The 25,973-nt window shown below is 40.8% G+C and overlaps 1 protein-coding gene across 1 annotated transcript in view; it reads left to right on the top strand.

Moving 5' to 3' along the window:
• The window catches only part of cnksr3 (cnksr family member 3), a 33,076-nt gene extending 7,925 nt beyond the window's left edge, over window positions 1-25,151 (top strand). Inside the window, exons 2-13 of the mRNA XM_056404724.1 lie at window positions 5,133-5,296; window positions 9,821-10,023; window positions 10,911-10,998; window positions 13,290-13,331; window positions 14,448-14,567; window positions 15,137-15,196; window positions 15,425-15,493; window positions 16,029-16,178; window positions 18,805-18,935; window positions 19,039-19,205; window positions 19,990-20,076; window positions 21,227-25,151. Coding sequence (XP_056260699.1) covers window positions 5,133-5,296; window positions 9,821-10,023; window positions 10,911-10,998; window positions 13,290-13,331; window positions 14,448-14,567; window positions 15,137-15,196; window positions 15,425-15,493; window positions 16,029-16,178; window positions 18,805-18,935; window positions 19,039-19,205; window positions 19,990-20,076; window positions 21,227-21,534 — 1,589 coding nt within the window. The 3' untranslated portion in view covers window positions 21,535-25,151. The remainder of the gene's footprint in view (window positions 1-5,132; window positions 5,297-9,820; window positions 10,024-10,910; window positions 10,999-13,289; window positions 13,332-14,447; window positions 14,568-15,136; window positions 15,197-15,424; window positions 15,494-16,028; window positions 16,179-18,804; window positions 18,936-19,038; window positions 19,206-19,989; window positions 20,077-21,226) is intronic.
• Window positions 25,152-25,973: the final 822 nt, after the last annotated feature.

A 25,973-nucleotide genomic window follows, 5' to 3' on the forward strand; every position in this document is an offset into this window, starting at 1 on the left:
TTAAGAAGAAATCTGTGTCCATGCTGGGACAAATGAATGATACCGACTATTCAGCAGGTGGAATATCAGCTGATATCAGACGTTGGTTTAAAGCTCTAGTTGGTACATACCTAGTTTTTTCAAATGACATCATGCCTGGTTGAATTAGTTTGTGGTTGTTGAAGTTGTTTTAGATTTTAGCAGGTAACATTTAAAGCTGTGACAGTGTCTAATGGGTTTGAGGTGAACTGTCATTGAAATAAGAAATGAAACTTTTCCTCCCTGAGCTGCTGCTGCTGCTTCCTGTCGGTACACAGATGGTTTCCCAGCAGCACCTGACTGACAGAGCAGAGGCCCACAGTCGTCTGCAAACATGAGACTGGTCTGAGACGAGACCGCAGACGGAGAAATTAACTTTTGTTACATCTGTGACTAAAGTAAACTGTGGAAACTGTGCCTCCACTGAAAGCCTCCGTCTCTACAGCTTCATTTAAAGTCCTACAGCAGACCGAGGTCTTTGAGATCCTGAGACACTTCCACTTGTTGCTCACAGTGTAGAAAGCTCTAATCAGTGATCAGCTTTACCTCCAGATATTCTCAGTATTATCCAGAAAAGCAGAGTGGGAAAGTTGTCCAGGTGAAGAGTGTGTGCACTTGTGGTCAGTCTCCAACGTGCTTTCATGTTGGGTCAAATTTATTGTGTCAACAAACAGGCTGGTTTCAAAGAGCTTCACAGGGAGCAAAGGCCTGAGATCCAGATTAAAAAACACACACAGACGTAGGCCGCCATGTTGGCGACCTCAGAGCTGATTAGATTAAGATTTGTGGTAAAACACGAAAGGTGGAGAATGATTCTGCTGCTGAATGAAAGTCTGGTTAATTCATGAGCATGAGATATAATTTTATGATGATTTTAAAGGCGCCAAATTGGGATTAATCCACCTCTGAAAATAGTTCCTGTTAAATGCACAATTTACAGTTTGATTAATGTTTGTTGCCTTTTTTTAAAAAATGAAACTATATATTTGTTTATAAAGATTTCTGTCTTCAGTAGGAATCAGCTTGCTTTGAGAGAAGGACTGACACCTTGTTGGTTTTGAGATTTTCATTTGTTTTGTTGACAGTAGCAACAAATCTAATCCTCTAAATGTGGCATCGCTGTTAACACAACATCCTAATCGTCAAATCAGACGTAGAACAGGAGAGCTGCCTCTGAGTCTGTTCAAATAAAACTTTATTCAGCCTCAGGATGGACAGTTAGTGTTTGTGACTGTGTGAGCTGGATGATTGTTTGGTCCTGATCTGCCGCCAGTGTCAGGATCTCACCTCATCTTCCTCTCACCTGTAAAATAAACCCTGACAAGCACAGGATCAGGCTGTTAATATTTCATCATCTGAACCCGACTCTGAATACACTGTAAAAATGTCTTTTAGATACAGCAACAACAACAAAAAATAAATAAATAAAATGAATCTGAGATAATTCAGAGGGAAGATTAGTTTGTTTGAATTCTTTTTTGGGATCATGTGAAAAGATTAACAAGTAGAAATGTCTGAATTTACTGGTAGATGGAGAAATTCAAGACTATTACTGGATTCAACAAAAAAATGCACTCAAGAAAATTTAGATGCACATTTATGTCAAAAAACATGATTAAACATTAGAGTGACAGGAATAAAGAAAAGTAAAACTGTGCAGGACGTTAGGGAAAAGAAGTTAAAGACGTCTGTCTTCAATCCAAACCACATTGATCACATATTTTTTGCGGTGATCACGGCCACAGTTTGCTGTGTTTGATTATCTGTGCTGCTTCAGTAGCGTCTCCGGAGCCAGAAGCTCAAACCCCTCAGCAGTTTCTCAGTGCCGTGATCCTGCTCCATCCTCGCCGTCTGCCAGACGCTCGAAGCCGCTTTCCAAGAATTTGGGCCGAGCGCCAAAAAGCCGCCTTCAATGTCTGAAATGCGACTGAGAGAAATGTCTCAACTGTCACATAAATTAACGACATGTCATCTTTTATTTCTCGTGAGAACATTGGATCCAGCGCTGGATGTTGGCGCTGTGCCGGACTCGTGAAGCCTTTTAAATTTATACGTTCATGTTCATCCTGCTGGGATCAAGTCTCTTATTCTGAAAATCAAAATGCATTTTGATTAGTTTCAGGCGTTTCTGAACAACATGGTCTTAAGACGTCTGTGAATTTGCACCTGATGCATCACCTGCTGGTGCTGCAGGAAAGATCACATGTGAAGGTTAAAACCGGAGCTCAGAGCTGCCTGTGAGGGTGCTGGTGTTCTGCAGGGTGTTCTGCAGGGAGGCTTGGCCCGGCAATGTCGTGCTTTCATTAGCAGGTGATTTGGCTGTCGCATGACATTTAGCTGACCCTGCTGTGCAGCTGAGAGATTATCGGCCTCCTCGGGTGTCAGTAATGTGATCCAGGCTGTCGCCAACACATTCCTGTTGACCGCAAACTCTCGCCAACCGCCGTCCAACTCTGACGAACAACAGAGAACTGAGTATAGTCAGAAACATGTCAGACCTCCTATCATGTAGTTGTGATGGGTGTGTTTCAGGCACGAGGGTGTGAATATCTCTGAGGAAGCTGAGGGGATATCATGGAGGTTTGTAACCAGGCATCTCTCCAGGAGCAGAATGTGTTTTCTGACTTGTATCATGAGTTTGTTGCAGCAGCTCAAATAAAACAGAAACCAAAACAAAGTAGTAAAGACGGTTCTTTATCATAGAGGTTAAAAACTGCCAGGCTGTACGTCAAATTAAGATTTAATCAACAGACAAATTGAATAATCAACTTTATCCAGTTGAAGAGACAGTTTGTTGTATATGATGGTTTGTTGCTTTTCATAGTTGTTGTTATTATGAATGAAAACAGTTTTGAACAATAAAAATTAACAGTTGTTCCTCTGGTAATAGAAATTAGTAACTTAATCTTCAAAATAAAATTGCTTAGTTGATTAATCGAAACAAATGTCACTAATGAATTGTTGGTGTTTGCGGTCCCAAACTGAGACCATAAGTGCTGAGGCTGCAACTAATGATTATTTCCATGATAATCAAAATAATCTGCTTGTTATCTTAATTAATTGATTCATAGTTTGGGCTGAAAATAATGGAAAACACTGATCACAAGTTACCGCAACGTGAAGTGACATTGTGTAATGTATATATGATATTCAGCTTAGTATACTATAAGATATAACCAGAGAATTGTGATATTTATGGTTGAAAAATGATTTAAATGAGTAATCAATCACTAATCAGCTGATTGTTTCAATTTTAACAATCTGATTCACTGCTGAATTCTGATTTCAACATTTGATAAAATATCAAAAACCAAAATGTCCCAAAATCAGCTGAATGAACCAAAACTGCGTCTTTAAAACAGTTTGTTACTGTGTGATTTTAATATAAAGAAATCAGTAACAAACAAACAAACGTGCTCCTCGTTGTGACGAGTGTCACAGTGTGTTGTTCTGGTGTCTCCTGGTGTGGGAGGAGTGGGCTGGTGAAAGCTCGGAGGTGTCACATCAGCAGTTAGTTAAGGAGGAATGTTCCTCCCTGCTGTCCGAGTGAGTGTCGGCCATCTGTCGTCCTGCGAGTCCGTCTCAACACAAACGGGAGTCAGGGTTTCTGCGGGACGCTTTAATGACCACATGCAGGGCCAGTTGTTTTCTCCTCCACTGTTCACACCAGCTCAGGCATTTTGTTGTCCGTTTGCTGATCCGACTCGCTGCTGAGAGCTGAGCTGCATCTGCCATTTGGTGGAAGCTTGTGATCAAAGGCTTTAACAAACCGACATGTATTTTTAGTTTGTCTTCAGTTGTAGCTGTCGCCGGTGTCGCTGCGTTTCTTTGTGTTATGTGTATAAATGTAAACTGTCTTTGACATTTGAACCTGCAGTTTATTAAAAGTTTAAGACGCATTTTTCACAGTTTTCTGACATTTTATAAACCACAGGATTAATAGATCAATTCAGAAAAGAATAAACAGATTAATAGATATTGAACATAATCATTAGCTGCAGTTTTTGTCCCTCACACATTCTTCTCCAACACATGAATCTAATTCATGTTCCTGGGCTGAACACTGTCAGCTCGTACTGATGTGTGTCAGTAGAAGTATGTGGTGGACGTTGGTTGATGCTCTTCTATTGATCGAGCGGTGAGAACTCTTTTATCTCATCTCCCCCTGCTGTCTTTCACAGAGAGGTCAGAGGTCAAATTTCAGGGTCAGACTCAGAGTGGCGCCGCTGGAGGTGGCGGTGTCTCACTCAAGATCACAAAAGGTCAGGAGGGGGAATCCTGCAGGTCCAGAAGGGTCCAGGTCTTATCAGCAGAAGGGACTCATTAAAGGACATATGTGTAGAATAAGGCTGCAAATAACAATTGTTTTCATTACCAATTTCATTTTTCAATTATTATCAATCCTCATGTCACTGCTTAGCTAACTGTACACTGAGCCTTTGCATGTGACAAACAAAACTCTGAACTGTTCTTTAGTGGCACTTATATCTGAAACATCAAATACATTAATATAATTATATATTAATAATAATAAAAAAAATTTAAAAAGCAAAACAACTGAGACATTAAAATACAATAATATGTTGCATGATATTATTGGATGTTGTGACATTTGTGCATGAGTGTATTTAATTTTGGATCTTACCAACCTGTTAACAAAGAGACGTGGAGCAGGACAGGAGGTGTGTGTCTGACTACTGATCCTCAGGTGAGGTGCGGTGAGGTCACATGATGCTGTGAGCTGTTGGCCGTCACATTGATGGATCAGCAGGAAAAGTCAATAAGTGGGTGTTGACTCAGCAGCTGTGTTTGCTGTCAGACCTGAATGGATCATAACACAGCCGACTTTCACTGAAACTCAGCTGCTGAAAGGAAACTCAGTCTTACTGTTGTTGACTCTCTCGTATGAACAGCACCTCTGATGCTTTAGTGTGCACTCTGCTCTCAGGGCAGCTCAGATTATTGTCATTAACCATGTTCCATAAATATGTATTTATCACCTATTTAATTCATGATAGTAAAACCCAAAACTTTGTGACACTCAGGGAGTTTTCTCTGTCTTTATTCTGCCCCTGGTGTCCCCTCTGAGTGTGTCGTCTCTCTCTGTCCCTCAGGTCTTGACGACAGCCTGCAGCAGTACGTCCCGTCCTTCCAGCAGCAGCTGGTGGACGGGGAGAAGCTGCTCAGGATGTCCCACCAGGAGCTGCTGTCTCTGGGCGTGGCGCGGGTCGGACACCAGGAGCTGGTGCTGGAGGCCGTGGACCTGCTCTGCGCTCTGGTCAGTAACTGTCACTGCATCAACCCTAAGCTTTTCTTTACACTCTTTATTTAGTTTTAATAGTATATTATTTTTTTCTAAGAATACATTAGACTACACAGACATGCCACTGGCAATTTTGCAGTAAAAAACGATTTTATGAAAAGATTGTTTTTAAAATTGTAGTGTTTTCTAGTCAGTACTGTGTATGTCCAACACATCTGTGTATGAATGAATGAAAGTGCTAGTGTTACAGGGATATAAGAACCATGTTGTTATGACACTCTGAGCTTTAATAACAAAAAAAAGAAATATATTCATTGGACATTTTTACTCCCGTTGTTCTTTTGCTTACTTATGTTTTGGGGGGATCACGTCAGACATTTTGGACCCAGAGCTCCCATAAGGCCGTGATTGAGCTCTAGCTTTAGTCCAGTTTTTCAAACCTGTATTTGCACAATGAAAAGTCATGCTGAAATAGCAGTTCACCTTTGATAGACAATAGAATTGTAACCATGGAAACGGACGACTATCGCCAGATGACTGATACTGAAGAAAACATCCAAACGTGAGGATTCTGAGGCAAGAGTACAAACTGTAGGAAAAAGTGGATTTATGGACATTCATCCCAGATGGTTGGATGATGAGTCCTGACTGTGAGAAGGAGTGAGATTTCTGAAACACAGAGCATCACTCTGCACCAAGGTTTCAGCATATTATGTTTGAATCTAACCGACTCTCTGTAACGTCGTCAGTAATGTGCTCACATGTCTGATGAGCTGGTTTATAGTCGCACTGTTGCATCAGCATGTCGACTCCAGGGTGGAGCTCACAGCTCTGTTCACCACATGCTGACATGTCGACAGAAGCTCTGCACCAAACACAAACATCTGTGCTCCGTTACACCCCAGATAAACACAAATACATATTTACAGCCACTTCAGGCGGCGCCACACGCTGGTGACCTCAAGGTGCAGCGAGAGTGAACTGAATCATTAGAGCCGGAAACTAAAGGGACATTCTGCTTTTCTGTCTGTGGACAGAAGCAGTTGATGTTTCTGAGACACGTGGACGTACCAGCATCTGATTTTACAGACTCTATAAGCGGCTCCTTAACTGAAATTGCTAGACATGAAAAATATCAAAGAACATCAGTATTTCTCTGGCAGCTGTTTGACTCTCCTACATCTTTTCTAATTGTGTTAATTAGTTGATTCTGAGCATCCGGCTCCTGAAGTCGCTTCATCTTCATCGCATGGTTTGTGCTGGGCCCCGCTGTCGTGCTAGAGAATGTGCTGATGTAAATAAAACGCACTCTGTTAAATCTTAATCAGATCTGGCAACATGCCTGCAGCTGCTGGGTTTAATCCTTCCACTGTACGTGGAAAAAATACAGCAGACGTTTCTGCAGGAAAAAAAGAAAAAGGATTTTATTTTTCTCTCTTAAAAGTTAAAAAATAAACACTTGAGAAAAGTCGTATTTATGCCATAAATCAAATCAGGGCTCCACGAAAAAGACTGTATTCCTTCAAACTGAAAGAGATGCATTATAATTATGATTTAGTTGATAAACTGTACAAGACTTGAGCCACAAATCTAACCAACTAAATGACCTGAAAACAGTCCATCACAACTTCCTGCCTCTTAAAAAGCTTAAAAAGTTTTGCATTTCAGTTATTGCAATATGAATAAACCCATCATTTTTAATTCAATTAGCCAAGCACGAGCGTTAAGGTGTCTGTGATTGGGCCCCAGGTACTCTCTAATTTGTCATGACAACCATGTGTGTTGGTTGTATCCCTGAGATCTGTTCACTGAACTGTCTGGAGAAATGAGGAGCGCCGGTATCGTCTTTCCAACCAACATACCAAACGTGTGTGTGGCAGTGCGAGAGGAGCTCTGTAGTAACCAAACGAAGCAATTAGTGCATCTTCTTTGCTTCAGTCTGTGAATCATGAGATTAGAAATGGTCAATAATAATAACATCATCTTTAATAGAATTAAAAGAACTTTCCCTATTTTGAGAAAATTTCCAATATTGTAAATAAAATAACAGTTGAGGACTTTAACATGCTGCTGTCACAGTTTTGAAATGTTTATTTTACGATCCAATGTTTGACCTCGTCCGACTCTAGTAAAGTAAAAACATTTCTTTAAACCAACAAACTTCTGGTCTGAAACAGCAGACGTGTTGAACTCCAGACAGAGGTCCTCACTCAGCTGTTTATGAGCTCTGTCGTCTGTGTCACAGTCAAAAGGAGGATTTACAGTCAGTGCCGAGGTTTACTGGTGTAACTCGGCTCAATAGGATCCAGCAGCCGTTTAAATGGAGCCTGACACTGTCTGCTGGGACGAGGGACCACAGACATGACAACTGCTACCACTGTTCAGAGTCGTGTTGTTGAGGCTCGGTTGATCATTTGTTCTCAACTTTACTGCAGTTAAAGTCAGAGAACGTGTTGAATTTAGTTTGTGGATATTTCATTAAAAATGTTTGCACTGTAAAATCCTGGAGGACTCTGGAGACGATGAGACGACAAGTTCATTTCATCTGAGTGAGAAAAAATGTGCTAATGAGCCGAGATAAGTTTGTGTCTGATATGACTCGGCTTGTTGAAAATAAAATGGCGGCGTTATCTTGAAGTGAAGCAGATCAACTTCAGGCTGAATGTTTCTCACTGTCTGTTTACGGACATCAGAGCAGGAAGCAGCATCTAATCCACTTCAGCACAGTCCGTTAGTGGTCCAGACCCTGATCCTCTCTCTCCTCCACTACTGAACTTTTTGAGCCTCAATACTCGAGTCATTTGCTTCATCTCGTACAGTTTCTGTACTTTTTGAATCCAGACTTTGTGTCATAGAGGTTCAGGTTGAACCACTGATGTATAACTGATCTAATTACAGCCCCTATTGGAGTCAAAGCCTGGATTTACAGTGAGAAGGATCTCGGATATATTTGGATCTTTGGGAATCTCAGACCTCTTTAAGATCATCAAACACGTCCTTCATGTATCTGTGTTTTTCTCTGATTTATGCTCATGTTTGAATGTTTATGTCACTGAGGAAATCTTGAAGCTTGAAACCAGGTTTCACCTTTCTCCTTCCACTCTCTTTCCATATTTAAATATCTGTATCAGACTCCTGACTCATTCTAAACCCAAGGTTCACTTATTAGCTTTTTCCTGAGCTTTCAACCCTGTCCCTACAGCCCTCCTCAGCGAATGGAGCCCCTGTCCCCACTAAAAGGATATTTACTGCTGATGCTTTCTGTCCCTGACATAAAGCCTGTTTACTTTCTTTAGTACGGGCTTTTGTTTTTCCAGTGTTGAGAGAAGAGCCTCTTCAGCAGCAGCTCCACTGTTTTCCTGTAAATCTGAATTGAAGGTCAAGTGACGTGTTGTGGATATTTTTTGCGGCGCAGAGCGGAGTTTACTGCTCTCTGGTGTGGAGCAGGAAACAGATGTGACCCGTCTCACCTGTCAGAGAGACCCCCCACCCTTCCCCTGACACACACACACACACACACACACACACTTTCAAAAGCAGTGTACTGCACGTAGAGGAAAAGCCGTTGCAGTTTTGTTCCAGCAGTTTCCGTTGGTCGTCAGATGATCAGTTTTCCATCGGAGCAGGAGACACTTTCTCTGTCCTGTCCGTCACTGTTTAAACACCACAGGTTTATAATCTGAGTTAAACATTAAAATTACTTCTCATCAGCCTGGATTGTTTTAGAGAAGCTCTGAAAACGGTTACCTGAGGCTCCTCGTTCTGTATGAACTGTCCTGTTGCACCATGATAAACAGGTTTAGTCTTGACCAGACAGTTCTGGTGCTGAAACAGTTAATAATCCAGTAACTGGCATCATTTTTCATGTGACATGCAACAAAACATTCTGTGGATCCAGCTTTTTGTGAAGATTTGCAGCCTTTTGAATATAATTTAATATCTTTGGGTCAGTGTTGCACTGTTGGTTGGACATAACACATTTGAAGACGTCACCTCTGGGAACTTGTGACGGGTATTTATTTGTTATTTTCTGACACTTGATTGATAAAAGTTATTGAAAGAAAAATCCAGATGTTGAAAATCGGTTGCAGCTTTTTATTTTAATCTTATTTGGATGAAGCGAGACTCACGTGATTGGACTCCTGACTTTCTTCTCCTCTCAGGCTGAGAGCGTGTTGCCTCTGACATGATGTCAGGGTTGAGCTAAAACATGATTTTAACTCGCTCTCGGGTGATAGATGTTTTTTTGGCTTTTTTTTTTTTACAGTGCAGTGAGTCGACAGGTGGAATGTCAGTTTGGCTGCGGATGTTTTTTTTGGCTCTGAGCGTCACAACGCTTCGAACATCTGATTTGCCTGAGGCGAGCCAGAGTGTCACACCGTCAGCTGACCAAAAATCAATTACAGATCTTGTTCACATTGATTTGATCACCTAAAGTTATTGATGAGTTTGGAAAAGTGTGATGATTTAATGACCTAGTTTCTAGATTCTTGTAATGACGAATCATTCTTGTGAACCTTTCTTTTACGCCTTTAACAGAACTACGGCTTGGAGTCGGATCACCTGAAGACTCTGGTGGGGAAGATGAGAACGGCGCACCACAACCTGAGCAGCGCCGTGTCACAGCGCAGGAAGAACCCCGCCTACCACAACAAGAACTCCCATCAGCCCTCCAACGAGTTCCTGACCGCCGTGGTCGAGCTGATCGCAGCCGCCAAAAGTCTGCTGGCCTGGCTGGACAGGTGGGTGTCAACACATGCGTATATACAAACTCATGCTCTGATTGGACAGTGAGGACACACACTTTCTCTTTCATACACACAACTATAAACTGCGGTTTTTGTGCCATGAAAGACCTGAGGGAGTTTTACGGTTGACTCTGGGTTTAAGAGAAAAAGAGAAGCGTGTAAAGATTCTCTCTCTCTCTCTCTCTCTCTCTCTCTCTCTCTCTCACTCACTCACTCACTCACTCACTCACTCACTCACTCACTCACTCACTCACTCACTCACTCACTCACTCACTCACTCACTCACTCACTCTCTCATTCACACACACACAGTTATTAGTGCGGGTCCTTGTTCACATGTGTGGCGTCTGTCAGCTGTTGGTGTGTGTGTCTCTCCTGCCTTCAGGATTTTCTCAGCTTGTATCAGCTTGAAGAACATTCCTGCTTCACTGTAGCTGTTACACACGAACACTGACACCCAGAACACACCTGACAAAAAACACCTCGGGTCGAAGTTCAACAGCATCTTAATGAACCTGAATCATGTAAATCAGATTAGTTTCAGCTTTAGGATCTGAAGTTAATAAAAAACACCTTATATCAGCTGAAACATTAATTAGTGTAAATTTAATAAATGTTTACAACCTGCTTCTGTTTTTAAATGATATGAATGAAAGTGACACACTGAGATCATCCGATTATTTCACCAGAGAAGATTTACAGTGTCACTCTGTTGGTCCCAGTCGTGTCGCAGAGTGATGCTTCTTCCTCTGACAGATGATCTTTGACGAGTACAGTCACCGGCCTGCAGACGGCACATTAACCAGACAACTGCTTCTTCATGGGCTCACTACAGGTCGTCCTACTGTAGCAGTAACATCACAGATATCCTCTCTCTGCAGGACTCCTCTGACGAGCGCCAACGACTTCACCTCCACCAAGAGCAGAATCATCCAGCTGTGTCTGGAGCTCACCTCCACCGTGCAGAAGGTCAGTGAGACTCTCTCTCATTATTTAACCAGGGAACATTCAGGATCATCAGACGTTTTCTGTGTGAAGCTACTGTTGTTTAACTGGACAAATACTGGGATGGAAAAAGTCAAACTTCTCATGTCATGACCTCTGACTGTTTATTTGTCCAGCTTTGATGATGATGGTGATGATGATGCATCAGATAACAGAAGTTTACATGTACAGGCTCCTTCTGATGAAGATTCTCTTTGAGATATCACTGTCACCGAAACAAGAGTTTTTCATTTGAACTCTTTGTTAAACTTTACATTTAAAATTGGCTTTTGAATTATTTTATACACATTTCCCAGAATTCAGTCTGAATTTAAATGAAAGCACAAGAGGTTCAGCTCCGATGGAACCAGTTCAATGACAGTGGAAAATATCAAACCATGATCTTAATACAATCTTCCTTCATGTTTGTCTTGCTGTTAAATCCCAGAGCGTAGTTTTAATCAGTAAAATGTTCAATGTTGATGCTTCAGTCCAGAGCAGATCTGAGTGCAGGTGTTAATGTTGACTCTAACCCCCACCCCCCCCCCCCCCCCACCCCCCCGAGTCTCCGAGTCCCTGCTGACACGCATGTACATGCAATCACACACTGTGGCTGCTGTGGAAAAGAAAACATTACGGAGACGGAGGACCTGCTGAAAGAAGCTGCTTTTAACACCCGTGAAGTGACAGTTGTTGTGAATGAGCCATTGTTAGAAACGTGTGCAGTACATGAGATTCTCTGAGAGCTCAGTCAGACTTACTGATTAAACCTCCAGATGAGAGAATCATCACTCATCGTCTAAAACCTTCAGGACCAGATCATCGGGACGGGATCTGATAAAGATGTTTCCACCAAAGCAGATCTCCACTACAAAAAATGTTAATATCGTGCACAAATCCAATGAAAATACCAACAATGTTCATTCTTTTCCCAACACTTTGACTTTGGCTGCAAGTTTCAGCTGCTCACTGTAGTTTTTATCAAGCAGCATTTGTTTGGGACTATTTTCAGTAGCGGATTAATCCACATTTGGTGCTGTAGTGAGTATTTGTGGCAGCATGTTTGTTAATTAAAGGAGCACAAATTATTATTTTTTCTCCATCTAACGATTAATTAAATTATTCGGTCAATTAGTTGCTTAATGATGGAAGGATATGAGCGACTTTTTGATTGTCCATCTTCAGACGTTCACCTGTGTGTTTCAATCCAATCAGTCCAGTTTCAATGAATGAAAACCCCTGAAAATAAATCAGAAGGCTCTAACGGCACCAGAATACCTGATTCAGTGTTATCACTGAGAGAAGCTCAGGTGAATCTTGAGTTTGTTGCAGGACTCACAGCTGAGGTTGTTGCCGTGCAGCTGGATGTTTTGTGTAGCCTGTCACCTCCCTGCATGTGACTGCAGAGCTTTGTGCTGCGTTGAGGCGTCGCCCCGCCGTGCCGTCGTGCAATCATCCTGTCAGCCTGTTTACAGGGAGCTGTTATTTCACAGACCGCAGGAGGAATCCTCTCGGTGTCTCTGCGAGGCGTTTGCGGTCCCTCCCTCTGGTTTCTCTCTCCTGTGGGCTGTCATTTCTCAAATATTTGTTTTCCCGCTGATTCCTTTCTCTTTTCTTTTCCTCCCATCCCATCTCTGCGATGCATCTCTTATTATGCCTTTGGCAAAAGCTGATTGATATGCAAACGTGTTGTCTGTGTTTTTATTTAAGACTAGAGAGTGTTCAGCATTGTATTGTTTAAATGTTTGCATGAGATTCATAGATATTTACATTTGTGAAAAATCATGTCGTTGGATATCTGGAGAATCTGTTGGAAACTCTGGGACTAGAATCAAAGTCTCTGTCATGTTGAATGGTGCAGCTTTTATTTATAAAGAGGAAGTAGAGAAGAGTCTGGATGACTCGTGACAACAAAGAGTTTCCTCATGTGACTTTCTTTTCCTCATTTTCATGGATAATTTGCTGTGGTCAGTCTTTTGTCAGCTGTCCCTGCTCGTTGTCACATCCCTCTTCAGAATAAAAGCACAAAACAAAGGGAAATATCTTCTGCTTCAGTGAGTTTAAAAAGTAAAGGTCAAAAACTGGAAATAAACTGTTAAATTTGCTATAAAGAACATTTTATTAATTTATCTATAACTAAAAATAGTGATTTAAAAAATCAGTCACCTTATTTGACATACAGATGTTTTTTAATAAAAATGCAGATGTTTGAAATGTGTTATCTTTGCAGTGTGACGTCCATCAGTCAGTCAGTGTGTCTGTCTCTGTAATTACAGGACTGCACTGTTTATGAGATGGAGGAGAAGATTCTGGAAGTGGTGAGTGCTGCTGCTTCTCTTTGCACAAAGATGCTAATCTGAAGCATGTGAACACACACTCACACACACACACACACAGAGTCCGTGAACACATTTCCTTTTGCCATCCTGTAGAGAGTGTGTGTGCAGGTCTGTTTATTCAGCTCAGGAACGTCCACTTCTTGTGTGAGATAACACTTGTTGGTTGTTCTGGTTTCCCCACAAACAACTGATGTTCAGTCACTTTCTAATTTGACCTCATCACCTCAGGTTTTAGTTCAGTTGCTCAAACTCCAGATGAACAACATTAAAAGCTGTGACTCGTGTAGAGGCGTAACTGTGAAAGAGTTTGTTTTAACCTGGACAAACAGAAAAGACGGAGGAGGAAAACACTGCAGATAAAGATAAAGCAGACAATCAAAAAACAGACACACACATAGTGTTGTTTAAAGCTTTGAAAACCAGGCAGATTGTGTCAGTCATGTAAAAAAATTTATAAATTCTTCTCTGCCCCAGAGACAAACTTGATGTTAAGTAATAAAACTCACCAAACGTAATGAAGCAGATCAATAGAAGGAGGAGGAGCAGGACTTATTAATGTTCCAGAAGAGCTTGTTTTCCTGGTTTACTGGTAATTTCCTGCCCGTAAACATGTTCCTGATCAACCTCCCTGATTCCCATGACCTCACAGCTGCTGTTGTGCTCCAGGCGTCAGTGTCTAGTCAGTGTAATGACGATAAAAAACAGTGTTCAGGCTCCTGAAACTACAGCGCTGCAACATTGTCAATTATTCTATTATTCTATATTATTAACATAAATAAAATTAACCATATCATCAAAACAGAATCCCAGAAAATAACAACTTCAAAAATGACGAGATATGTTGAAAGTACGACTTTAATCACAAATAAACATGAAATAAATTTAAATAAACATGAGTACAACCAAGACGTCATCCAGGGACCAAAGAATGAAGCATAAACTACAGTCGAAGCTTCATCGACTGAAATTCTCTGATTTTTGACTTTTTAAAATTTCCCTCCAACTGTTTGTGTCTGACGTCTCCCTGAGGCTGTGAAACCTGCAGCGTACAAATGAGTCTGAAGAGTTTTTATTTTTCTTGTGTGTGTGTTTCAGTCACGAGCTCTAAACGGTATCTGTGAGAAGACGGTCCAGGTGACCTCTGACCCCTCAAAGAGCGAGATGGCCTGTCTGGAGGAGGTCCACATCACCAACATCAAGCCTGGGGAGGGACTGGTGAGTTCAGATCAATATGGATTTAACAGAACAAACAAACAGTCAGGACAGATGGCGGCAGGGAGGGGGGAGCTACTCACAGAAGTAATCCATTACTAATAATCAATCACATCGCTCATACTTACATAATTTTTTAATTTTTAAATGCTGAGTTTGTTGTTAGCTCTGAGTTCTGACAGATAAAGAGCCAAAGGGACAGAAACACATTCATTTAGATAAGTGATAAAAAGGCAGAAAATAAAAGATCAAATACAAATAGAGGACAAACGTCTTTGTTTACGCTCAGGCCGTATCAGTGGGACACCGCCATCACTTAACTACCAACTGCTGTAAAAAGAAAACCCACATTTTAACCCCGAGTTCCCCCGAGAAACACTAACAGGTACTTTACTGCTGCACCATGAACCACAATCGGCACCAAGCAGAAAACAGAAACAGACGCAGGTCCAGAAAGGAAAAACCCTGAAACCACCACTGTAACGAGGAATTACAGAGAAACCACAGGGGACGTATTTATACAGAGGATTCATATACACGTTCTCAAACACTGAGTCTGTTTCATCTCCCAGGGGATTTACATCAAGTCCACGTACGACGGGCTTCACGTCATCACAGGAACAACGGAGAACGTGAGTGTTGCTGCTTCTGTCTCTCAGCTGCTGTGTTGTTTTAGACATTTAGTTTCGCTCTGGTCCTAAAAGTCATGTAAACGATTTCTAGTTTGTTTTGGTGGAAACAGTAGGAGATATGTTCTGAACTGACCTGTATTGACCTTCCAGTCTTTGCTGTGTTTGATCCGTCTCTTCAGTTTCACCCTCTAACACGAGTCAAACACTGTGTCTCTGTCTGCTGCTCAGTCTCCTGCAGATAAAACCCAGAGGATTCACGCTGGAGACGAAGTCATTCAGGTCAACAAACAGACTGTGGTGAGTTCAAAGTCTAAAGGAAGAGTTCCACCTTTTGGGAAATCTGCTTATTTATGATCTTATCAAGGTTTAGATGGCAAGATTGATACAGCTCTCATGTCTTGAACCAGGTTGGCGTAGCTTAGCATAAAGCCTGGAAACAGAGGGAAACAGCTAGCCTTAAAAATATCCACCTACCATCACGTCTAAAACTCCCTGATTAACACGTCATGTCTTTGTTTTATCTGTACGAGGATTCAAGTATGAAAACATTTGGTTTTGTCGTGTGCCGAACTGTTTTTTCTTACCACTGAGTTGTTTTAGTTAGAGAGTAAACAAAGAAAACTCTTACTTAATGTACAGACATGAGAATGTCTCATCTAACTCTGAACTCTTCCTTTAAATGTACCTGTGTTGTGTTATGTGCTTTTTGGTGGCTGTTAAATTACAATTATATTTATTAGGAGAGAAATTTTAAAGTCTTACTTCAGACTAGTGCCCTCTACAGGCTGCAGCATTTATAACAGCTCAGTGCTCTGCCCTGTGATTGGTCCAGGTGGGCTGGCAGCTGAAGCACCTGGTGGAGAAGTTGAGGGCGGAGACTGGAAGCGTCGCCCTGGTGGTGAAGAAGAGGCCGTCCGGAGTGTCCGGCGGTTTCGCACCTGCTCCTCTGAAAAACCTGCGCTGGAGACCGCCGCTCGTACAGGTAGCTGACTCAGCACCTGGACTGTGGGTTCTTCTTCCTTCATTGTTTTTTTTATTTTTTCTGGGTTTGACAGTAAAATGGAGGAATTCTGTTCTGTTTGGCTGAAGGTTGTGATGTCTGGAGCTTCTGTGCAGCACTTGAACGCACCACAAAGACACACAAACAACCTGAAATCTGTTTGTTTCTTTTTTATTTTACTCACTCACTCTAAACATTAATGATCACAGGTATTTGGACCTGACCTCCCAAAATGCATCATGTCAGGACTCAGAACTATTAGCACAAAAGAAGAACTCCATCAGTATCAGTATAGAGTAGAATGAGACTTTATTTTCCACCAAAGAGAAAATTTATTTATTTCTTTTATTTATTTGGATCCTTATTAGCCACTACCAAAGTAGCAACTACTGTTCCTGCGGCCCGTTCAAGTAAAACTTTACAATAATAACAACAGTGACAAGTTCCCACTTAATCTAAAGTAAAAGTCAAACATTTGATACAGCTCAGAAATCAATAATGCCACTAAAGAATGGTCTTCAAACTAAAACATAAAAGAAGCATAAGACCGTATAATATTTTGAAAGAATATTGTAACTTCACAGTTTTAAAAGTAAAGAAAACCTTAAAATCCATAATTGTGCCAATGCTTAATGCAGGTGCCAGGTTATGAAATGTATCATTAACTTCTGACCCGTATAGGATTAACTCTGATTTTACTTTGTTGAGTTGGAGGTAATCATTAGAGCAACATCTGGTTTACGGATCAGTAAAGTTGCCTCTTTGGTATAAAAAGAAGAGGCGGCAGGAATAAAGGAAGAGAACTACTCTACTTCTCAGGGTGGGCGTAGTCGCAGAGGACGAGACACCCAGTCTGCTGCTGCGCCGAGGTGTGTGGGTGAACAATGGATCCCTTCTTCTCTTTTCCTGGAATAAAAATAAAAAGCAGATAGGAAACCCTCCAAACATCGGGCTGTGTTGATGTCAGACCTCTGTGGAAGATGACTCATGTGTTACTTCACAATGTGACAATTCTGAATTCACCACGACGCCTTCAGGGGCTTTGTGTCGACTGAGGTCCAGGATGTGTGTGTGGAGGGGAGATAGGCTCCATGAGTTCAGTCTCTAATCTGGGTCTGTCCAAACAGATCTGAGGTCAGTCTGTCTGTACGTCACCGTCACTCCCAGCATTCAGTTCAAAGGTCATCAGCGCCTACATCTCCCCCTGTACTCAACTCAACTTTTTCACTGTACATTCATTAAACAATTATTTTTAATCAGTCATTTAGTGTAGAGAACGTTAGAATGTTTAGTGCTGAATGATTGGTCTTTATTGATCAATCACTTTGCTTCTCATATGTGAAGATCTGCTGCTTTTATTCATTTTACATCATTGTTGTATTGTTTGTTTGTGTTTGGAGTTGTGGCCCTAAAATTGACAATATCCCATCACACAAGTGAACAGAGTCCAAAGTGAACTCTGCAAACTGAAAGGCGAGAAAACATTTGACAAATTACTTAAGCAATCCATTTATATTTATTTTTGAATACACTTGTCATCTTATTTATTTTTATGTTTCCAGAGTTCTGACTCTTGTTTCTGTTTTTATTTTTAAATCTCAAAAAGGATTTTTATTAGGACTATTATTAATATATAATCTGAATTGTAGGGTTTTCTTCTCAAACAGAATATAAAATGGTTTTATTCTACATTTTTGTTTTTGTCAGGAAATTCCATGAAAAGTCCGACACCGTCTGACTTCCCTGCGTGTTGCACTCAACACAGGACCACTGCAAGATAAACATCTCACACATATAGATTTATTTTAATGGGGAAGTATTTTCCTCAAACAGCTGATGACTGTAGTTTTTACTAAACGTTACTCAAACAGAAGGAAGTGGTGCATTTGTTTGGGGCTTTTTTCTGCGGCGGATTAATCCACATTCGAGGCTCTTATTTGTGGTGTGTGTGGGAGTCAAAATAAACTACAGTGTGTGTTCATGATGATGAAGGAACATGTCATCCAGTGTAACAGTGAGACTCACTGATGCTTCTGAACAACAGTGCAGCTCTGTGGCTCAGAGGAATCACAATCGTCAGGCTGTGATACACACAGAGACATTTATTGTTGGTTTTGGTCTTTTGGGGGATTTTTGATGAAATGAAAAGAATAAATCACCAAACTGATCTTTAAGTGGAAACTAGAATTGGCCTCAAATCAGCAGATGTTTTTTTTGCTGCGTCTCAAACTCCTTCAGGCGTGTTTTTCCAACACAGACGAGGCAGAAAAGGAGCTGAGAGAATTTCCTGTGTTTATGGAGGAGAGGAAGGAAGGAGAAGAGCTTCGTCTGCTGTTTCTCCTTCTGAGCTGGAACGTCTTACTGTTGTTTTCTCATAAACACCTCCACCTCCTCCTCCTCCTCTGCCGCTGCTGTTCGCTGTGTCACAGAACTGATTAGACGTAGTTAAAGCAGAAAATATAATGTGTTGTTAGTTTCAAATACTTTTGTTTCCATAATCAAAGAACGAGTATTTTCTATTTAAAGAAGCTGGACATGTAAAAGGATGTGTGGTCATTCAAATGAAAAGCAGCAGCTGTCCTTCAGTAACGTCTTTCTCTTCTCTCAGACGTCTCAGGGAGCTCCAGGTCTCTACAGATCTCGACAGCCAGAAACCTCAGACGCTCCGGGGAAGAAAGGGAGAACAACCATCTTAGATTTGTACATCCCTCCTCCCCCTGCAGCGCCGTACGTCCCGCTGTGAGTACCACCGTTTATTTCAACGCAGTTCATCCTCCTGAACACCATGCATGTACACTGATATACAGCATGTTATCTTATATTCCTGGCGTCCTCTCTGCAGAGACGGGAACATGAACGTGTCTCCAGGTGTGAAACTGAGGCCCAAGTCTCCGAACTCGTGTTTGGACTCAGACGTGCGGCGATGCTTCACTGTGGCAGACGACAACAGGACGCCAGAACTCCCCCAGCCGGTCCCCGTCCGCCTCCGACAGCGCTCCTCCACACGCTGTGAGTGCACACACACACACACACACACACACACACACACACACACACACACACAAAGTTCCAAACTAGAATAAAGAAGATCCTAACTAACGACTGAAAAGTTTAAAAGTTTTTAAAAGTTATTGTTTTTTTATGAACCCTGGCGCGATGAGGAGCATCACAGCAGCTGACTGAGTGTGAGCAGGTCTTAACTTCCAGCACTAAAATCCATCGTCAGTCAGAGTTGGACTGTAGAGTTTAGGAGTCAGAAAGTTCAGACTGACACAGCTCTTACTCTTTCTGTGAATTCAGCCCTGAACAAATGAGATGGAGACAGTTTGATCAGTTTCTACACAGGCATGTGTAAATATGTCTCGGTTTTCATGTCCCGTGTTGCTCTGAATCAGGTTTCTGTGCTTTGTCATTATGTGAGTGTGACCGCCGTGACCTGAACGAGAACACAGAGCGAGCTGCGTGGATTATATTGAACGAGTGATGCAGCACAAACATGTTTTTGATGAGAAATAAAGATACATCTGAAAGATCCTCTTGTCTGCACGTCAAGTGACTCCACATGTTCTGTCCCAGAGGCAGAGACGCTCTGCTCTGATTCAGCTTCTTAAAGAGACGATCTAAATGTTTTTAAATGACGCACTTTCAGAGTTCAGAGATGGATACCTCTCTCCTGTCTGTGTGGTAAATCTGATTTTATTATCACCTCTGTTGGTGCCTGTGGCTCCTGCAGCTGCTGTAAGCACATGAAAACAAAATGAAGTGTTTTATTAGTCTGAATATTTTCCTGCAGGTAAACCTCGGCCCGTCTCCATGCCGGCGGAGGCGTTCTCAGGCGTGTCTGACCGCTCCTCCAGGTCCAGAGCTCAGGGAAGGAAAGGTAAGCTCCAACTGTCCGGCTGAAAACCAGACGCAGCTCAGCGCCTGTAATCTGAGCGTTATCAGTAATGGCCGCCGTCTGCCTCATTACATAACAGCCAAGGATCGACTTTGGCGTGGCGAGCTGCGTGCTCTGAATTTTTACCTGGCCGATCATTAACCTTGAGAGCTGATGCTGATTCACAGTCACAGCTCAATGTTGTTCTTAAAGCACTTCACCTTGAGGACCAGACTGTGTCTGAGTGTGTGTGTGTCGGACGTTTGTCCACGATAACAGGCTGTTAATGGAGGTTGAAGTCAGAGCAGTTAAATAAAGTCACATTAAGACGGTGGACGGTTTTCCACTGACGCTGAAAAGAGTCTAACAATAGAACTGACGGGACAAACAGCTGAGACAGGTTTTATATCGAGTCAGTTACAGGAGACTTTATATTTAAAACAGTCACATTTCAGCACAACAATAATATGTCTGTTTCTACTCATTTCTGTTTGTGGTAGCAACTTTTTTTTTTGTAACATAAATCCTTTGGTTCTTGTAATTTCTTGAATGAAGTCACATGATCTTTAAAAGGAATCAGGTCACTCAGTTTGTTGAAAGTTAAAAACCAATGAGATAAAATAAGAGAAGAAGTAGGAATCATCTCATGGCTCAAGGTTTATGAATGAACAAAACAAGTCGAACGTCCCTGTAGCTCAGTTACAATCCTGATGTTCTCATTTAATTTATGTAAAGTGCTTCAGCCATTGTTGTTCCTCCTCTCTGTCTTTACCTGTTGCTGTGAGCTCCTGTCATGTGGCTTCTCACCTCACTTTGACGTCACAACCAGCTTGTATAATAATTTGTTGTGATTGAAATATAAATACAGTGATTTATAATTTTGAATTTACAGTGTTCACTGGGAGAAAAGTAGATTATTTCATATTTCGAGTTTCAGACTTCCCTCTCAGCTTCCTGTTACTGATGTTTTCACACTCAACAACTTTATGACTTGCAGGTGAGGTAACAGAATCATGGAGTGTGTCTTTAAAGTGAAACGTATAGAGAAGTTAAACCTGTAGAGAGTTGTTCCAGTGAAGGACAGAGGCATCGTTCAGCTGTCAGACTGCAGAAGACTTGTTGACTCCTTGTTCCCGCCGTGTCTCCTGAACAGGGCGGGACGTCCTCCACAGGTACCTGAGTAATGAGGGCATCAGCACCATCACGGAGGAGGAGCAGTGTTACCCTCTGCCGTACCGAGGACACCCGTCCATCCGCGGTGTCGACCACATCAGAGGCAGCCAGTGCTTCATCAACGCCGACCTGCACAACAGCGCCACCATCCCTTACCAGGAAGCGGCGTCCAAAAAGTCGGCTCCCTCCTCCACCACCGCCGCCGCTCCTCCTCCTCAGGCTGTAAACAAACAGTCCACCTCGCTGCTCGGCGGTTGGCTGGCTCGTCTCCGGCTGCTCAGCCACTGACGGAGGAAAAACACGGTTTAAATCTTAGAGACAAATTACTCTCAATGTCAATGATGTCATTTCTCTTTGGTGAAGCTGGGATTCAGCTCAACAAAGAATTTTAAAAGTGAGTTCTAGATTGAATCAAAGATCTTATGATGGAGGAGGACAGAAGGAAAGACAAGAAAACTGCAGCATCACACCAGCACTGAGCAGGTTTTGCAGATATTTAGTGAGAATATTATGATCTAATCTCCACTGACCAGGTGTAGCTGTGATGAGGGGACTGACAGCTGTTCACTCTGATTTCTGCTTTTAAAGAGCAACAAAACAACCCTGAAAATCTTGTTTCTGTTGACCTCCCGTGGTTTAACTTGGCGCTCCAGGACACTGTGACATCACTGCTGGCTGTGGTCAGAGGTGAAGCAGAACTGAAACACTTTTCAGCCTGGTGATTTTAAAATAACATTTTTGAAGTATCTGCAAAACTAATGACATTCCCATCAGAGCAGCATTCTGTCTAAATATAACCTCACTGGGCTGATGGTGTGACTGTAAACTGCCAACTGAGATCCAGTTCTCTGGCCGCTGCAGGTCACCTGGTCAATCAACAGACTGAATGAAAACATGGACATAACAACTTAAAGCCTAAAGTCTGAGTTCACCACCTGCTGCATCTGTGTCAGTCACTGGAGCCTGAGTGTGACGGGTTCAGATGATCAGGACAAACAATCTGGATCGTACCTCTCTCTTTACGCCTTAAAGACTTTTAGCTGCTGAAACCATCTTGTATTGGCTTTTAAAAAGAGCTCATAAAAGTATTCAGACAACTCTACTTCAGTTACGTCTTTGACAGCTGCGTCAAAGAAATATGGTGATATTTCTACCTGTTTGAATATCCACACACATCAAACTCAAGGCAAAACACTTGAGAAACAGTTAAAATTCTGCTTGAGAAAATGGTTTTACTTTTTTGTTTCTGGTCAAAAAGAAAATAACAAAAAATGTTTATGGTGCCCAAATCTGCTGAAAGTGAAGCTGGTTTTTGTTTTCAACAGATTTTGGTTCATGTTTATTGTTGACAAGAGTTAGAATCAGTAAAATCAAAAAGATGTCAAAAAATTAAAACCTTAATGGGGAACATCAAATTCAAAGAGCAAAAAAATCAAACTTGTGTATTTGTAGTTTAAAAATGATGAAGCATTTCTAAACATCGGAGCACCTTTTCCTCTTTATCTCAGGAGCCTTCAGTGCCTCTCAAATCTCGACGCTTGTCTGGACAAAAGAATTTGTAAATATGTTACAGCTTTTATAGACTGTTTTTATTACTATGACTGAACTTGAGTCTTATATCTGAGAAAAGTGATTTTCAGAGTATGAAATTATGAGAAGGTAAAATAAAAAAGCTCTACACTGTTTATAAAATATTTGTGAAGCTTCAAACAGCCCTGTTACAAAAGTAATAATATTAAGTTGTTATTAAGGGAAATAAATAATTAACAGTCATAGGCACTATGGCAAATAGAACTTTAATGAAATGTTTAGGACATACATTTTAAGGAATAAGCCTTGAGGTTATTATAAGTGAAAACAAATGCATAATGTAAAAACTTCCAAATATTTGTTAAAATATCATCTTCAATAAAAAACAAAACACAAACTCACCAAAGAGAAAATATTACTAAATTTTGCTGAACTTTAGGTTTGAGATCAAGTTTTTGAATGCCATGATCGTCTTTTATATATTTAACCTTAAATAAATCAGTTTAAATTCACTCATTCTGAAAACTGTTGCTGGCGTCATTTGACAGTCGTCTCCAGATCCTCTGATGCAGGTCTGTTGGAAGCTGCTTAAAACTTCAGGTAAAACTAACTGATCTTCAGTATTTCAGGTGTCTCCAGAAAAACACCAGAGGTTGATCTAATGAGTCTTTGAAGAACTCCTGTGTTTGGGGTTTCTCTCTGAAGGAGTTCCTCAGGGAAGCGTCATGGATCCTCTGATGTTTACGATCCGAGGAGCTCCTCAAGTTTCCTCAAAGACCTTTTTATTTTTGTAAACTGTTTCTGGTTCATGTTCGGTGCCTTAATATTAACAAACATTATGCAAGAATTATGAAGCTTGTACAGAAGATTATCAGAGTGTAAGAGAAACTGATATCACAGGGGTAAACTTTTATTTTTTCGTTGCTGGATATGAAATGTGGAAATAAAGTTGAGCATATTTTTAGTTTCTGAACACATTTCTTTTTAAAGTGAGACTATAACAATTTAAAGATTGAATACTAAATTCTTCATCTTATAAATAAAAATTTGAATTCATCAGTGGTGGAAAACGTTTTCAGATCTTTACATCAGAGTGTTTAAATACTGTTACAGGTCATGATTTCCACATGTTACTTTAAGTACAAAAGTACTCATGTTTATTTTAATGTTGCACATGGTGAAGGTGGGGCTCATTTTAAAGACTTTTTATGTACTGCTGGCTTACTAAGGAGATTTAAGTCTATAATATATAATTTATTTGCACATTATATTTTGTTATGTGAATCTGAATCTAGTAACTAAATTTATCAGATAAATGTAAAAGTGAGTTAAAAGTAAGAAAATTATAATATACTACAGTACTTGAGTAAATGTATTTAGTTACTTTCCACCACTGTAATTGATAAGTGATTTAAAAACACCATTACTTAATTGAAAACACTCAGGGTTTTTCCTGTTAAAGCCTCTTTGGTGTGGTGTGACCAGCAGCTTGTGGCGGCTCATATCAACAAACTTTACGTTCATGTTGCTGTTTAACTGAAGTCTGCTGATTTTATTTTCTGCTTATTATTTCATTCCACTTTGCGCTCAGTCAGATCACCTAATGATGGTGTCTGACTGAAGAGAATCATGGAAAATGAAGTGAAATCCAATAGGCTGTGATCCTGTAATTACCACTTGTGACCACAGTGGCCACTGTTCAGCTAAAGTTGTGTAGTCTCACTTTAAGGTGAAAACTCATCACTAGTTTATTGTTCAGGGACACTCAATTAAGTGATGAGTCACTTTGTTTAACTTCATTCTTCATGTTTAAATTTGAGTTATTCCAGAGTGTGATGTCTCTATGTAACTTGTCAAAAATATAAAAAATAAAGTGCAATTTGTTTTGAAATCTTCTAATTTTAACTTTCCATTCAGTAGAGTGATTCTGAAAAGACAGAAGGACTTTTGATGAGCTGGAACGAATGTAGAAAAACATTTTCTAATTAATTCCAGTACCTTTGGTTGTATGATTAACCTGCTAACACACAAAAACATTTTACAATAACAGAACCACATTACCTCTGTAAGTTAATACTATGTTTTTGTTGCATTGTCATATGCATTAAAACATTTTTAATTCAGAGTTTTGACCAGTTGTGTAACATTTGGGACGGATTTTTTTTTTTCTAAATTAATAACTGATTTCAAAACTTTGTTTGATAAATACATACAATTACATTTTGTGTGTGAAATCCATATTAATGAAACTCAACTGTGTTTAAATTATTTTAATGTATTTTTCACATCTAACAGTTTAAAGAAAACTGAGCAAACCCCATCTGCTGATGAAGACTTGTGATGTGGTGGAAAGCACTGGAACAAGTTAAGTGGACCTTGAGTTGCTGTTGTTTTGTCAGATTGATTTATTTGGCTACAAAGAGCAGTAAGCAAGTTCAATGTAAAATCCATCAGCAGGAATAAAAAAAGTCAGTAACTACATAATAAACATAAGGAGTCCATTATTAAATAGTATCATATACAGTTGCATTAACAAGATTTTGTTGTTGAGTTGCTGAACCACAATTAAGATTGAGATTAAGATTAAGTAATGTGTTATAATGACTTTAATGTCGCTGGTGTGAAGAGCCATGTTCAAGTCTGAGCCATTTCAAAACCACAGTGCTCTATCTAGTGGAGGATGTCGGAACTACACTGAAAAAAAACAACTCCATTAGCTTTAAGTTCTAACCTGTGTACAGTGGCTTCACTTTCTGCACACTCAATTGTTCTGTAGACTTAATTTTTTCTACACTCAGTAACCCTTAATGACCAAGTCAAATCATGTTTTAGAATTTTTTGCACCCTTATTAAAAATCAAATTCTGAAAAGTCTCATTTACACAAGTCTTCAGACCCTTTGCTGCGTCTCTAAGCTGTGGTCGGCTGCTTCCTGTTTACTTTGATTGTCTTTGAGCTTTGTCTACAACTTGTCTGGAGTCCACCTGTAGTAAATTGAACTGACTGGACACACTTTAGAAAGACGTGGCAGCATCATGGAGTGGTGGAGCTTCTCAACAGCAGGGACGGGGAGGCTGGTCAGAACTGAGGGAAGGATGGATGCAAACACAGAGAGGTCCTTGAAGAAAACCTGCTCCAGAATGGCAAAAGACCTGAGACTGGGACGACCTTTCAGCTCCACAGTGACCTGAAGCCAAG

Source organism: Seriola aureovittata, chromosome 19 (genome assembly GCF_021018895.1).
Source record: "Seriola aureovittata isolate HTS-2021-v1 ecotype China chromosome 19, ASM2101889v1, whole genome shotgun sequence".
NCBI classification, from domain to species: domain Eukaryota; kingdom Metazoa; phylum Chordata; class Actinopteri; order Carangiformes; family Carangidae; genus Seriola; species Seriola aureovittata.